Source organism: Myotis yumanensis, unplaced genomic scaffold (assembly GCF_028538775.1).
Source record: "Myotis yumanensis isolate MYYU_CA2020_CCGP unplaced genomic scaffold, mMyoYum1.0.hap1 SCAF_5, whole genome shotgun sequence".
In the NCBI taxonomy this organism is placed as follows: Eukaryota; Metazoa; Chordata; class Mammalia; order Chiroptera; family Vespertilionidae; genus Myotis; species Myotis yumanensis.
Window position 1 is genome coordinate 13,629,191 of NW_027223756.1, and position 16,417 is coordinate 13,645,607.

The following is a 16,417-nucleotide window of genomic DNA, read 5'->3' on the forward strand; positions in this document are numbered from 1 at the left end:
GACCCAGAGGATCAGGAGAACAACACAGAGTGGCCCAGTGCAAGAAGGCAGTGTCCTTGATGTCTCCCTTTTTTATCCCTAAAATTCCTCTGATTTCATAACATAACATATTTGAGTTCATATAATTCTTTAAATTATGAGGCAGCTAAATTACTAAGCCATATCCGCCACCAAAAAAAATTTTTTTAAGAACTAATACCCCAAAATCATGTTGATTTCATACCTTCGTGACTCCTAGACACACGATGGGCTGTGTGCCTGGAGGTATGCGTGCCTCTGTTGGAGAAGCACAGCCGGGAGATGGGCACCCTGGCTTGGGGAGGGAAGCCTACAATGAGCATGTTTCTTCACCACCACATGCCATCATAAAGGAGAGAGGCCTATGTCTAAAGAAAGGACAGAGGCAATTGTCACCAGTGTCACAGTGACCTCCCTGGGATCCAAAGAATAATGTGAAGAAGACAGAGATTGGTCAACTTACAACTTCTTGGGCAGCTCCATGGACGTGCGATACCTGTCATCATGGTGGCAATTGACAAAACAACACTACAGCCCAATCGCAGAAGTGACTCTTCATAAAAAAATGTATACCATAAGCTCATCTCCATAACCTTCCATCACCTTAGTAACCCACATCCCATAATAAGCAGCCAGTCCTTTATAAGAAAGGAGAAGAATAAGATGCAGTGTTAATCGGTAGAGGTGTGTTGGACTTGCCTTTGATAAGCCTATGCATGCAGCACTCCCAACTAGCATTTGCAAACCTGCGTCAGCATGCTGTGAAAGCGCTGGCAATCAGGAGATTGCTCAGAGTCAAAGTGTTCCCCTTAAATCCTACTTCAAATGCCAGGTGGAGTGCTGAGATCATAGCAATCAACAGATACCCCAGTATCCCCAAAGGCTTTATCCCATAGGACACAGATGGTGAAGAGGAGAAGTGAGGAAGAAGGTAGAAAGTCAAATGAGAAGTGTTTGTTTCTTGAAGAAATTTTGCTGTTAATATTTAAGACTCCTTTCTTAAGGCATGCTCTCAAAAAGGGGGAAAAAGCAATAGAGAAAGCCATCACTCCATTACCCTATGAACCCATTCCAGTTCCTTTAAGCAGCCTTATATTTGGACATTTAACAGGTGCTCCTAGGGCTGATCTGAAGAGAGACCAATATTTCCCTGGACCCTTCCCCAAATGGATTATTTGACAGCAACGCCGACACTCCCATGGGGGCGTATCCACCCTAAATACATCAATAAACAGATGCATGTATTTCTGAAATGATACTGAGAAACAAATCTGGGGTGACTGTTCTTCATGCAGCAAGGAAACATGATGTGGGGAAGAGAGGAAGCATAAAAGAAGCTGATGGACTGAGAGTGCTTAAAACCCTGTGACATGCTTTTCCCTAAAAAGAATTTTTAGTAAAATGCTACGGGAGCATTGCCCCCACTGCTCAGAAGTGCTCTCAAAATCCATGGGTGGACCTTAGCACCGAGCTCTCTGGGAACATGGGTACGTCCCCAGAATTCTGAGGGGCTTGAAAGTTGCAAGGCTGCTTGCTCTCCAGTTCCGAGGGCCCCAATTGCTTCCCAGACTCTAATGAGAGCTCCTCTTGGACTTGCTTAGGGAAACACATTCACGTCAGGGGACTGAGAGAGTCTCTGGGAGGGTCTTTTATGACAAGGAAAATGGGGTCCTAGGAAGGCTTGCCTGGAGTTCTCCAGAGGGCCCCCAGAGAAGGGAGGTGGACATCAAACCCCTTATCCTCCTCGGGATGTTTGTGAAGTCAAAAGGGAAATTCCAGTCATGCCTCTTTCTCTGGAAGAGTGGACTTGTCCTGCCCAGGGCAGCCCGGATTCCAGTAGAAACAGGAGCAATAACATGCCCTGAGGGGCTCAGTGTCAGGAGAGAAAAACAGCAAAGGAGAACCTGCCTCTCCAGGCCAGCTGGGCTCCATTAAAAAGACCTTGTGGGTTAGTGGTTTGTTTCCAACTCCCACATTTAAAGAGGGGCTTTCTAAACGCAGCCTGAGACCGAAGAGCCCAAACCTGCAGGACTGATCTTGAAAGAAAAATTGAGGGCCCTTGGGAAGTTAAATTCAATTTGACATGTCCAGAAGACTTCATGGGACGCATATGAACACCTTAAGTTATTTTTAAAATGGTAGAAGAGGAGAGCTCCTTGAAGTGGAGTGCATTGCCTTGAGTAATAGCAAGTCCTTTTGGGGCGGTGGACCAGCTGAGGCTGCCCTTCCTCTGAAAGGAGAGGGGGCATGTGTTTGAGGAGGGGGGCTGTCCAAGCAGTAAAAACTCTGGGATTTGGTGTCACGTTGGACCCAGGCTCAGGTTCCAGCTCCGTCTTGGTAAGACCTGGGGAAATTTTTCTTGGACTCTCAATTTCCTCATTTGTGCAATGGATACAATAGTGTCTACTCCACAGGATAATTCTAAAGACTAAATGATATGTACATTTAGTGAAGCATTAATTAACACCAGTACTTGGCACAGTAGAAATGCTAAATTTGCTATTATTGCTGCCACTGCTATTATCTGAGCTTGATAAATTGGATGGGAAAAGGAAGTATATAATATCCTTAGATTTCTGTAGTCCTCTGATTTTATTACCACATGGGTTCTATCCAATCAAAGTTCCTGGTGCCATCTTCCTAATTCCCTAATGACCCAGAGTTCTCTATTTCAGAACCACTCAGATCTTCCCATACACAGGCCTATATCCTCACCTTTCCTATGGCCACTCTCTTCCTATAATCAAAAACAGTCTTTCCTATACCCTAGTTCCTTGCAACCCTGTGATAACTGGGTTATACGGTGATAACTGGCTATTCTGGGAAAAAGATGTATATTCAAAGTATATGCTGATATGACTGCGTTACCTTCTCCTTTCCTTGGCAGAAGCAAAAGCTGAGCACCGTCCCCAGTCAACAGACAACAGTCAATGAAAACTCTAGATGATTATAAGGGTGGATCTTGTACTGGTGGGATTTGAGAGATCATGCTTAGCTTTTCTAGAGAGATTCTGGTGGTAGTCATTAGGGGCAAGGTCAAATACAGAGTGGTCATGTGACAGGCTGCCTGGGAGATATTTCAGTGCAAGTAAAACCTTCCTCCATTCACTCATCAAGTTTCTGGAGAAGCTCAGGACTCAGGCTGACCCCTGTGTTTCTCCCACCCCAGAAAGGAGCAGAGCTACGTGCAGAAGCACTGGAGGGATGTGCGTGTGGGAGACTTCATCCAGATGCGATGCAATGAGATCATCCCGGCCGACATTCTCCTCCTCTTTTCCTCGGACCCCAGTGGGATCTGCCACCTGGAAACGGCCAACTTGGACGGAGAGACAAACCTCAAGCAAAGGCGTGTGGTGAAGGGCTTCTCTCAGCAGGTAGGGCTCTTCCTAACATCTTCTTTGCGGGCAAAGGCAACTCTACTGGAAAGTTCAACATAATCGGGTGGGTAGAGGGGAAAGTAGTGACTGCCTCCTTTTCCCTCTGAAATGGGTATTCTCCCCTTATCACAGATGAGGAAACTGAGGCATAGGAATGTTAAATAACTTGCTGAAGGCCTCAGAATTCCTAAATGGGACCCACTCTGTTCATCTGATGACACTATGCTCTCTGCTCTAAACCCAGGAGTCTAATATTTGTTCAGTTACCCTGGGACCAACCTGCTTTGCTGTGTTTATCTAATCCCTGCTCATCCTGCCCAGCTCAGCTCCAGCAACCTCTCCCTCCATGAATCTTCTCTCACATCCCTTTGACCCCAACGTGAACTGCAGTGAGGCATTGCTAACTGTTTCCATTTGTGTGTATTTTACCTTCTCAACAGTCCTGAAACCTCTTTGAGGACAGGGAGCAATCATTGACACTTTTGTTTAATCCCCACACTTACATATATGGTACTTTGGACATCGTGGCGAAGTCTTTATTGTTTGGTGATTAAATGCCCAGGGCTCATCTCTAAGCCCAACTTCGCCATTTATTAGTTGTCTTGCCTTAGGCAAGTTACTGCTCTCACACTTTCATTCCCTCATCTGGAAAATGGGTAGAAAAGTAGTACCCTCTCCACAGGATAATTCTAAAGACTAAATGATATGTACATGAATTATTTAACATGAAGGTAAAGGCACATAGTTAGAGGCCAGTAAATAGTTGGCAGTAAATGTCAATGGTGTTCATAGGCAATAAATGTTGTGATTGAAACTGAGTGTGATATTCTAATTTTCAACTAAAATTCCCCTTGAAATAGTTGATTTCCAATCTGGTACCTTTCTCTGCCCATGGAAAAGAATAAAATTATGTCTCTTTTCCTCACTCTGCCAGTCTGTGGCTGGGGAGAAAGTGGATGAGGCAGGAGATTTAGGATAAAGAGGGCAGGTGCTTCCCTCCTCAGAGATGCCCATGCATTCAGTTAACTCTAGTGAAACTTCTCAGGAATAGACCATCCATCATCGCTCACTCTGCCTCTCAAAGTACTGAATGGACAGTTTTCATCAAAGCCCTTTCCTATGATTAATCCTGTCCTCAGAAGTCTGTTCTCTCGTCCTGGCAATGGGAATGATTACTGTCCCATAGTTTGGCCATGAGATTCCTATGAGATAAAAAAAGGTAAGAAGAAAATACAGGGTTTGATTCAAAGTAGACCCACAGTAAATGGTCTTTCGCTGCTACCTTGGCTGCAGTCACTACACTTGGAATGGATCCACCATGACAATTACAAACACGCACGTGTGCACACGTGCACGCGCGCACACACACACACACACACACGTGTGAATATGTGAGTGTGTAAAACTGCCACCTCGCTGGAGCTACATGCAAAGCATTTTGAGAATTTCTATTTCTTTTTGTTTAAGTTCTGGGAACAGTGAAACTTGTATTTGCTTACAAATCTCCCTGTCAGCCTCCTCACCCCAACATCCTCATCACAATTCGGAGTCCTTTTTACTCTCTCTCTCGGGAAGTTATGTCGGTGATGTTGAGTTTCACCAGGCAGTTTTGTTTTTCTCTCTGTCTTTGGCAGTAGCTCCCAAGCTGTTTCTTGTATATTAATTAGTCAGGTAGTGTGGGATTTGACTAGAGTGAAGAGCCAGATGAAAGGGTCATTCACACTCCAGTGCCATAGACCAGCCAATTTAATAACATCTCTCAAACTCTTAACCCTGAATCCTCACAGGGTACTGGGCGTAATGACTTACGAAAAAGGTAAATTCATTTGTGAAGGGAGGAAGGTTTACTTGAGCTTGAAGTTTTTCAGCATCCCCTCTTCTGTTTTAATTATTGATTCTCCCTCCCTGACTTTGCTCAAGTGTATCTTTTTCCCTTTATGGGTAATAAGAGTAGTAATAATAATATGCTTTTATTAAGCCCTTACTAAGGGCTTTGCATGATTACCTCATTTATCCTGGCAAAAAACCAGTGAGATGGGTGCTATTATTGTCCCCATTATATACATGAGACCGAGGCAGAGAAGGTTAAGTAAGTTGCCCAAGGTCACTGAGCTAGGAAGTATCGGAAACAGATTTCAAAGCCAGGTTTGTCCATTGTCCAACTGGTCCCAATCAGCCCTGATCGCCGGCCAGGCCAAGGGACCCCACCCGTGCGCAAATTCATTCACCGGGCCTCTAGTTTTCAATAATCTTTCCACATATAAGTAGTGGGAATAAAACTAGGCTTAGCTGCCTGGGGAAGAGGAATTGGCTGCTCTTTGTTACCTTGATTCTCCCTTATGTCTTTAGTATAAAAAGATTTCTGAAATGGGTAGAATTCTCTTCTGCTTAACTCTGTATTATATAGTTTTTCTCAAATATATTGAACAAAGACATTGATGAGAGTTGCAATAAACGTACATGTTGCAAGGTCAGATAAAAAGTGAGATAAATTCAGAAGGAAAAGTTTGCAAATATTGTGCACTGAAGGACTTCTCAGATACTTCAAAAAACCCCAGGGAACTGCTGGGGCAGCTACTAGTGACACAAGTTTCACTTTTTAAACATTTAACCACAGAAACCTTTTATCCCAAGGAACATATTCCAGGACTACTGCAAAAGAGGTGAGACTACAATTTAAGAATTTGCCCCCAGTTACATTACAGGGATTTGTGTGTTTTTTAATGTACATGCCCCAGGTCTGGACATGCATATTTTTAAAATGTTTCCCCAAATTATCTTTATATGAACCTGTCACCACCTTTTTAAAATATATTTTTATTAATTTCAGAGAGGACTGGATGAGGGGGGGGGAGAGAGAGAGAGAGAGAAATATATATATAATAGCCTAAGTGACTGTTACAACTGGACTATGGGTTGGTAGCTATGACGTGCTCTAACCACCAGGACACAGACACTCAATGCCAGAACTGCCCCGTGGTGGTCAGTACGCTCCCACAGCCAACCTCCCACCGCCAGTCAACCTCCCATAGTCCCTCCCCCGCAACTGGACAAGAAGTGCCCAATTGCCAGCCAGGCAGAGGGACCCCCCACCTGTGCATGAATTCCTGCACCAGGCCTCTAGTCAATAATAAGAGAATCATTGATTAGCTGCCTCCTGCACATCCCCTACTGGGGATTGAGCCTACAACCTGAGCATGTGTCTTGCCCAGGAATTGAACCGTGACCTCCTGGTTCATAGGTCAATACTCAACCACTGAACCATGCCAGCAGGGCTACCGCCATCTTCTTGGGAAGCTGTACAACAAAGGGAAGGTGTACCTCAAGTACTTCAAAAAAACCCGAACAGCAATGAGAACAAAAGTGCCATCTTTGTGCTTCTCCCTACACTGGTGTTTTTCCATGCATTGTCTCTTTTAGTCCTTGCAACCTCTGTGTGAGGTGGACATTACTATTCCCATTTTACAAATGAAAATGCTGAGGTACAGAAAGGGCAAATTTGATCAGTTGTCTCAGAGAAAATTTTGAACACCTACATATAGTTTTTTTGGAAATTTAATATCTTAAATAATAAGTATTAATCATTTTTGTTAGCATGTTTTCCCTCTCAATCCCTAATGCCTATGAGACCTTCACCTTGCCAAAGGGTTTTTACTCGCCACTGAGACTTCTGGAAACCTCCCACCCAACACATGTACCCACACCCATTTTCACCATTTTACAGATGATGAGAGATTACTATATTCTGCTAATCTGAAGTCAATAAGACAAACTTTTTTTCAGCTCCCTAAGACCAGTATTTCTCAAGGTGGAATCTGCCAAACCCTTAGCTCGAGATAATTCTTGAGGAGCAAGATTCATGGTCAAATCTGATTGGGAAGCCTGTGTCCCATGGAGTCCTCTTGGGCATTCCAGTATACATTAACATACTAAGGTCTCTGAGAAGAATTGGAGTCCAGAGGCTGGTTCAACTCCCTAACTCTGAGCTTTCCAGACTTATTTAATTGCAGAACCATTTTTAAGCACAATAATTTTTAACATTACTGTGCAAATTTGAGGGAAATGTTAGGCTGGGCTGTGGAACACCCATGATCACAACAGGTGAGAAGTGAAATTCAAATGAAATTCTAAAATATGAAAGAGCTTCTCAAAAGAGTCTTCCTTCTATGACATAGCAAGTCATTCTCAAGGTCGCCAAAGAGTTGGTTTCAAAATCCTCTTTTCAGAATGCAACTCGACCTAGCCAAGTTTTTTCTCAGTTGGAACTTTTATTGTGATAAACCATCTTTGAATTCACAAAATTATTGACTTTTCATGAAATATTTATTCCCACACCCCATTGCTGGGAAAGGGGCCAAAAGGGGAGGAATCTGAAATTGGGATTATGCTAAGAGAACATCATTAGAGAATTAAATGTACAGTTTTCTCTTTGGTGACATTCTGATACCTAATTCCTCTTCTTTAAAAGGATTTCCAAGATGGGCACTAGGCATTTAACATCTGGAAATGAGTGTGTGCCATTCATTTTGGGAAATTGGGCAGTTATCAAACCAAAGAATCAGAAATGAATTCTTCCAATTAGTATTTCACATCAAACACATTCCTGAGTAAATTGAAGGTGTAATTGGCTTTATTAAGGGATTCACAAATCAGGCAGAATCCCATCTAGTAACTAAAATGGCGCTCTAAGGAGTTGTAAAATGTGGAAAGTTTTTATAGGAAGAAGGGTTGGCAAGGGAGCTATTAACAAAATTTAAAAAAGGATTAATTTTAGACTAGGGCATCTTTTGGAGGGAAAGGAGTGGTGAGGGTTTTTATTGTGCTGATTGCCTCTTCCTTTAGTGGGGGGGAGGGAGGGATTAATGGAGAGACCCCAACATAATAGATTACCTCATTGATGTTGACCAGAAAATTTTAGACTGGTTGATTAAGGTTGCATTAGTGGGAACAGTTAAAACAGCAGTTAGGTCAGGTATTAAATCTAGGTTTGGTATCATGGGCTTTAGCAGGAGTGATGCCATTTTGGACCAATTGGTACCTGTCATTCAAATCACCAGATCCTAATTTTTATGGAAGCGTGTGTCAGATTATTTCCTGGTGCCAACCAAGAATTTGTGACACCAAGTGAGACGCGAACTAGCCTCTTCAACATACTTGAGAGTTTGTGATAAATGTAGAATCTCACGCCCTACCCCAGACAGAACCAGAGTCTGCAATTTAACAAGATCCCCATGTGATTTATGTGCACATTAAAGTTTGGAAGCACTGGCCTCGGCATCATTGATTATTGTACTAATTGTGCTTACCTGTATATTGCCCAGGTTAAAGAGTCTTACTTGGCTCTCCCTTTTAATTAGCTTGCATTCCACCGATGGTTAGTGTTTTTAACCCGTTTGCTCAATTGGGAACAGCCATTGTAGCTTGGACCCTCTGCAGTGCAAGAGTGTGCTGACTAACATACAGGAGTGGGCCAAAGGTGGTTTACAGTTGTGTGTACGTGAAACGCTAACTTTACTCTTCTATTATTAATTAATGATCATATTACTTTCCATACGAACAACCGTAAACCTGCTCTTCCCACCCTGTATTGAGGCAGAGGAGCACTTTTCTGACAGACTTGAGGTGGGGTAGGGAGTCATTTATGGCCATGCCAGTTCAGTGATGATGCACCTTAAATAAAGCAAAAGGTAGCAGCCTGTCACCTCAACCTCACCTGCCCTGAGAACCAGGGGAAAATCCCCTTTCCTGCCCCTAACAGGCTGTTCCATATTTCTGTTAAGAATAATACTGTCTTTCTACCTGTTGATAACTGCTTAAATGTTGAGCTGAGATCATGTTGTTTAGGGTTCTTTTAATATAGGATCTACATAATAATATATCATAATAAGTAGTATCACTAAATAACTTGATTGAGCACAAAAAATAGGCATAGACAGTTCTTCTAAGTGCTGTATACCTATCATCTCTTTCCACTCCTCAGAGATAATTCTATGAGATAAGCACTTTGGTTATTTGCATTTCACAATTGGCTGAGCTCAGATTTAAACTTGGGCAGAGTTCCTTTTTTCTTTCTTTCTTTTTTTCTTTTTATTATGGAAATGTTCAAGTATATACAAAAGCAGAGAGAATAATATGATAATTTTTAGGTACCCACCTAATTTCAATAATCAACTCATGATCAATCCTGTTTTATCTTTATTCCCTCCCTGTTCTCTCTGCAAACTGTTTTTGAAGGAAATCTTCCATATCACATCATTTCACCCATAAATGTTTCAATATCTATCTCTTAAAAATATGATTTTTTAAATGTACCATTATATCATTGTCATACCTAAAATATTAAAGATAATTCCATGATATCAACTTTCAGGTCAGTGTTGGATATTTTTAATTTGTCTGAATCAGTATGCAAATATTGAGATTAGATTATTAAACCTCTTGCTCTATAGATTGCCTATTCTGCTTTTTTTTTTTTCTTGCATACTTAGTTTTTGTTTCTGAGTAAACCAGGTTATCTGTCCTGTAAAATCTCCTATACAGTGGGTCTTGACTTACGAGTTTAATTCGTTCTGAGATCGAGCTCGTTAACTCAAATTACTCTAGCAACTCAATGCAAAAAATCGGGCCGAGAGACAGCTGGTATCTCAAAAAACTCGTTAGTCGGGACACTCGTAAGTCAAGGCCCCACTGTAGTCTCGATTGCACTGTCTCCCTGTGGTGCCATTTAACATGCTTCCCCGTGCAACATATTTCTAACATTGGTAGTTAGATCTCCTGCCTAAATCAGATTCTGGTTAGATTTGTGTCTGTGCATGTTTATGTCAACGTTAGATGAGTTGACTCCCTAGCATCCTTCAGAGGTGACTGATGAGGTTTTTTCCTTTTTATTATCCGTATGAGCTTGTGGATTTAATCATATTGGTGGATGTCATATCAGTGCAGTTATTACCTTTGTTGATTGTCCCACTCAGTGGGAACTTCTTCAAATTGACTCCTGACTTCTTTTGCCATGACCTCAGTACTCTTATGTTGACACCGAAAACTAATATAATTTTACCTCAATTTAAAAAGAAAGATTTCAAGGCCAGCTGCTATGGCTCAGTGGTTGAGTGTCGACCTATGAACCAGGAGATCATGATTCAATACCCGGTTAAGGCACGTGCCCGGTTTGTGGGCTCCATTCCTAGTGTGGGGAGTGCAGGAGGCAGCCTACCAGTGGCTCTCTCTCATCATTGATGTTTCTATCTCTCCCTCTCTCTCCCTCTCTGAAATCAATAAAAATATATTTTTAAAAATATTAATAAAATAAATAATTTTTAAAGGAAAGATTTCAAGATTACATTTAGTCAACAGTTGTCCACTTGAGAAAAGGGCACATGGACGATAAGGCAGAGCCCTCCAGACCAATCTGTGTGCTTTCGTAGGAGGGACCCAGAATCATTGAATATGCAGACCATTTCCTCACCCAGATCAGAGGGGACAGTAGCTGCCAGTCAGCCTATGGTGGCTGATCTTGAAAAGGACTTCTACCCCACCCGGAAGCAAGAAGGTTATCAAGTGCTGGTAACTGTCATTAGTTTTCAGAGAGGATTCTCAGAAATCAGCAAGTTAATTTGTATGCCAGGAAGGAAACCTCTGTTAACTGGCTCAGCATCTGGGGCATGAAGAACATTTGCTTCTACAATTTATCCAAACTAGTATGCAAAAAAAAAACTTTAAATAGCATTCTTGCAAGGTTGCAGTGTACCTCCTTCTAATAGCTGCCAGGGTTGGTGGAGATTGTGTACCCTGTAACCCTGGTCCCTGCAGAGTCCACAGGCATGCACTACTAATGAGTTACCACTGCTGCTTTGCCACCCTAACCCCTGTGTGGTGTGGGGGTAGTGAAGTGGTAGGGGTGGTTCTAGCCTGAGGATTGCATGGGTAACAGACTCTCAGAGCTGCACAAAAGCTTGGTGATCCCTGGTTCAACTCTTCTTTTTCATACCCATCTCAGGTCATAGTAACAACTCTGTAAATAAATGCATTCTGCGTTTAAAGAAAGGGTTGAGCTAATTTCTCCTTTTTTCAATTAACAGCACCATCCTTGAATATTTCCTAATGGCTGTGGAGGGCTTTCAAAGTGCACTAAGATATACTTTCTGTCCTCTAAGACCTTAGGGCTAGGGCTCCATTTTTCTTTAAATTTAAATCCCTGTGTCTATCAAAAATTGTTGGAAATCTTAACCCACCCCTCCAAGCTCTCCTCCCTGAAAGTAGTTGTCCTTTCAGAGTCCTTTATTTAAGAAAAGAATAACAAAGAGTTACTATGAATTTGATGACTTCTTAAAATGGATTTGTAATTTATTGATTTCAGGAATTCCTGTAGAAATTGGAAAACCATATATAAGTGAGACTTATTTTTATTCTGTCTACAGATGACATGTGGGTGTATATGGGAATATGTGGACCATTTGCCATACTTAATCTACCAATTGGCTTGTAGAAACAACTTGATACTTGACACTTAAAAGTATAAGATAAATTTAAAGTGAGTGGCATAGATATTTAAGAATTGTCTAGGTTCAAAGGAAGGAGAGATTGCAATGGTATGTGGTGAACAGAGGGTCCTTAAGAGGTGTAACTCTTGAGCTTGGCTATGAAAGTTTAAGAGAATTATCAATATGGAAAACTTGCAAAGAAATCATGAAAAGAGCCAAGAGGGTTTGCTCTGTTGGCAAACAGCATTAATTAGTTAAATTAAGCAAAGAACAGTGCACAGCTTAGAACCAGACAAACCTGTGCTCATGAGCTGTGAGACCTTGGGTAAATTACTTGAGAGTAATCAACGTTTCATTTTATCTCCAATAAAACAGAATAACCTGTCCTGAACATGTCACGGGAGAGTTGTGAAGATCAAATAAGGTCAAATAAATAAGAGGCAGCATTTTCTGAACTGTAACGTTACCAAATTAATAAACATCATTATCTTTTAAAGGCCCAGATATGCCCATGCAACTGAGTAGGCCACTGTGTTGGTTAGGATTCTGTCTGCAAGCAACAGAAATGATTTAACTAAGCAAAACAGAATTATTGCAAAAAAATGTGGCGGGGGATGGGATGGACAGGAAGAAGCACACAATATAGCTCACAGAATGAAAGGAAAGCAGAAGACTCAGGCTCAGAAACAAGAACCAGGAAACAGTGCAGTGGGAGAGATGGGTAGCAGCAGTTACTTAATGGTCTCATTTGTTTTTTCCTCCTTGAGTCATTCCACTCAAGTCAAAGTCCCACAGTGGGAGAGTCTAGGGGGCAGGGCATCTTGACTAAATTCCCATTGAAATTGTGAAACCATGGAGGGGAGATAGTTTCCCATAAGGAAGTTAAATGGTTTTTCATGAAAGAGGAGTAGAGTGGACAGTGATCACCAGAAAACTACAAAGTATTTCAAAAGAGCATTCATGCCTTTATGCCTTTATGCAATTATATGTACAGACCAACTTGAAATTCAACTGTGAAGAACAGTGGAAACTCAGCCTAGAAAAGTAACAGTTAAGACTAGTGCAAGTGAAATGGCCTGTTCCAGTTACTGGAATATATTTCAGGCTGTTTGCTTCCCCATGGCCTTCCCAGTGGGGCTGGGAGGAGGCAGCTGGCTGTTTCTGGGCCATAGGTCAGTGAGGAGTGCGTTCGCCTGGGGAGTCATTACACACTGACCCTTGGCCTTGGCTGATCTTCCTCTACTTTCATAGATACCGTTATTGATACATGAGTTGAACTGGGAACTTTGAGTGGTGTTACAGCTGCAATAACTGATTTGTGTCAATCACCTCTTCTCTCTGATTCTCCCTCACTCTGGTTCAGATAGCATTCAATAAAGCTTGAATGCATGAATGAATGAGTGAGACTAGTTAGATCCTTTTTAGGGAATTAAAGGAAATAGCATGTATAAAATACATAGTTGGTTCTTGACACAAAATAAGCATCCAATAGATGCTAGAGCAATAGTTATCACACTAACAGAAGGAAGAGGAATAAGTATAATGATAGTGATGATGATGATGATGATGATGATGATGATGATGATGATAGTGAGTATGATCATGGTTGGCTTTGGATTCCAATCATATCCATTGCAATCCTGGCTCTGCCGCTTACCAACTGTAAAGCAATGGCTTTAGTTCAGTCTCCATTTGCACATCTGTCAAAAACTCTTAAGGCTACTGTGAGGACTTAATGGAAGGTTCCTGGAACATACTATGTGCTCAGGGAAGGTAGGCTTGGCCCGGAGAATGCAGAGACATGCACTTTTCTTTCTGGGAAGACTTTGTCTTTTTCTGGCCATTTTGCTGTTAGGGAGACTTCCACCAGGGTCAGTGCCTTCGGTAGAAGGCTTGGTGGGAAGAGAAGTTGCTTAGGTGAGCTTCATCCACAAGCTAAGAGAAGCTGTGAGGCAGGGAATCAGAAGGAAATCCAAACTCCTGATTCAATTAAGGGCCTGGCAGGGTTGGAAGGCGTGGCGATGCCCTCCTGTCCTTGGTCTCTCCTCACAGCTCCCAGGAGTAAGTTTCGGCAAATGCTTCAAAGGAAGCAGGGCCTGAGGGGTTGTCTTTCGATGCAGCAGGGCCCACACACTCCTCTCCACAGCCCATCTTGGGGAGGGAAGGAAGGTGGCCCAGGGGACTGGTGGTTAGAAAGGGCAAGGTCACTTCTCCAAGAGGAGAGGGAGTCAGACAGAGGACCCTAGGCCAATGCCCAGAGGCAAAGCAAAGCAAGGGGCACTTTAAGAGGAAGGGCACTGGGACAAGAAAGGGAAACTTGGCCATTACCAGGGATCCACCAGGTCCCATTAAACAGACATCGGGGACTCACTGCAGCAAGATCTTTAGCTCTCAGACTCCGAGACCACTCCTCCCTGAACTATGTTTGGACTCAGAAAGCCAGCAGCGAGCCGAGTGGATGGATCAGAGTGAAGCACACAGCTTAATCAGGGCACGAAAGCAGCTGACAAATTACAGCATGATTTGTCATCATCTCAGAACTCGGCAAGTGTTTGTCCCTGAAAGAATCGATACCTGGAGGGAAAAGGGCCATATTTTTAGAAACTCCTGGATGGGTAATTTATTTCAAGTGACTGGAGAGTTTATTTATGCTGGTGCCTCCACAGATCCAATGGACAGTATATTTACACGAAGCCAGAAAATGCTATCATTTCTTCTAATCAATTTGCCCCTTTGAACAGCTGTACCTTGGAGCTTTCAGCCATAAATTCGCTCCCTGTGCTAAAAGCTCTACCCAAGCAACTGTTTCCAGTCCTGCCCCTAGCATTTCTTCCTTCGATTTGCTTAGCACGCTGCTCTCACTCCTCTCCCACTTGGATTCTGTCTCCTGGGGCACAAATGAGATGGACAAGGGGGGTGGCACTAGTCCCATTCTACACATGGGGAAACTGAGGCTCGGGAGTTGAACATAGTAGTAGTCCTAGAATTAGAAAGCAAGATTTCCCCACCACTAGTTGTATCCCCAACCCCACTGGGCCAGAAAGGTTATATAACTAAAATACCTAATGAAAGAGAAAAAATGGAGAGTCAAGGAAGTGTTTCAAGTACTTGGCTCCAAGAATGTTCACCAGGACAGTGTGCTGTGCAAGTAACACCAGACGTTCTGCTGGTGCCTCCACAGATCCAATGGACGAAGCCAGGAAATGCTATCATTTCTTCTAATCAATTTGCCCCTTTGAACAGCTAGTTGTACCTTGGAGCTTTCAGCCATAAATTCACTCCCTTTTCTCTGCTGTCAATCCAAATTTTATTTGCATCTAGGTTTGCCTCTTCCATGAGGATTTAACTTTGTCTTCTAATACATGACAACTATCACATTGCGATAAAGCAGGGATTACCTTATTCCCAACAATTAGAGCCCCGATGATCTATGAAAAGTAGATCCCTCTTAATAATCTTGTGACATCCTCTCTCTCACAGGAGGCCCAGTTCAAACCAGAACACTTCCACAACACCATCGTGTGTGAGAAACCCAACAACCGCCTCAACAAATTTAAGGGTTACATGTAAGTATCTCATGCCCATGTGCTGCTAGTAAATATCTCCTCTTCAGCGAGAAACATTTTTTCCTTAAAATGGCCAAACAAATAAGCATTCGGGTCCTGAGGAAATTTCTTTCTTTTTTTTATCACAAAGAACAGCTAGAGAAACCTCAGTGAAAACCGCAGGAGGTTTGGTGTCTGTGGCCTGGGTTCCCGAGTCCTAGGATGCCCCGTGTCCTAGGTGTGTGGCTCTGGGAAACTCTGTCATCCTCTCTGAGCTTCACCTTTTTCACGAGGAAGGATGACCACCCTGCTTACTTCCCAGAGCCTTGAAAAGTCAAATAAAATAACATCAGACAATGCAGTTTGTAAACACAGTAAGGAATAATTAGTGTTAAAAGGTATTTTGAGTTACAATAGAGCTCTCTGGAGCCAGGCTTCCTGGGTTTGAATCTCTGCTCTGCCCCTTACTATCTCTCTGAACTTGCCTCAGTTTCCCTATCTATAAAGTGGGTACAATTACATGACCCTATCTTACAAGGCTGTCATGATGATTGAGTTAATACATAAAAAACCCCACATATACCAGCCCTGGAAAAGGAAGTATTGAAGACCTAGAAGGAGAAAAAGCCCTAAAGGTTCTGATTATTATTTTTCTTCACGCCAGTGTTGTGGGGAAGTTATGTTTAAACTTCTGAAAACTCCCAAAGGAAAGGCATCAGGTGGAAGAAGGGCCAGACACGGGGTAAAACCTGGTGTTAGTTGGACTCAGAATTTTCTAGTGTGCGACAAAAAAGTGCACTTTCCCTGAGCCTGGAGCGAGAAAAAAAAAACCTCGATCCCGCTCTAAGAAGTCGCCTCCCCTTCATCGCACCAAGGCCCCTGACCACCTCCCTTGAGGTCTGTTTATTTTATGAGATGGAGCCAGAGGAGGGTCGTACAGGAGCAAGGCCAGCGAGAGAAGGAGCTGGAGGAGAGGAGTCCGCCAGCTGCCCTTCCT

General features: G+C 42.7%; 1 protein-coding gene across 3 annotated transcripts in view; it reads left to right on the top strand.

The window, feature by feature from the left end:
• The window catches only part of ATP10B (ATPase phospholipid transporting 10B (putative)), a 177,947-nt gene that overhangs the window by 110,842 nt on the left and 50,688 nt on the right, over positions 1-16,417 (top strand). For all 3 annotated transcript variants that reach the window (XM_070414482.1, XM_070414480.1, XM_070414481.1), the window contains 2 exons: positions 3,188-3,392; positions 15,356-15,441. In XM_070414482.1, coding sequence (XP_070270583.1) covers positions 3,188-3,392; positions 15,356-15,441 — 291 coding nt within the window. The remainder of the gene's footprint in view (positions 1-3,187; positions 3,393-15,355; positions 15,442-16,417) is intronic.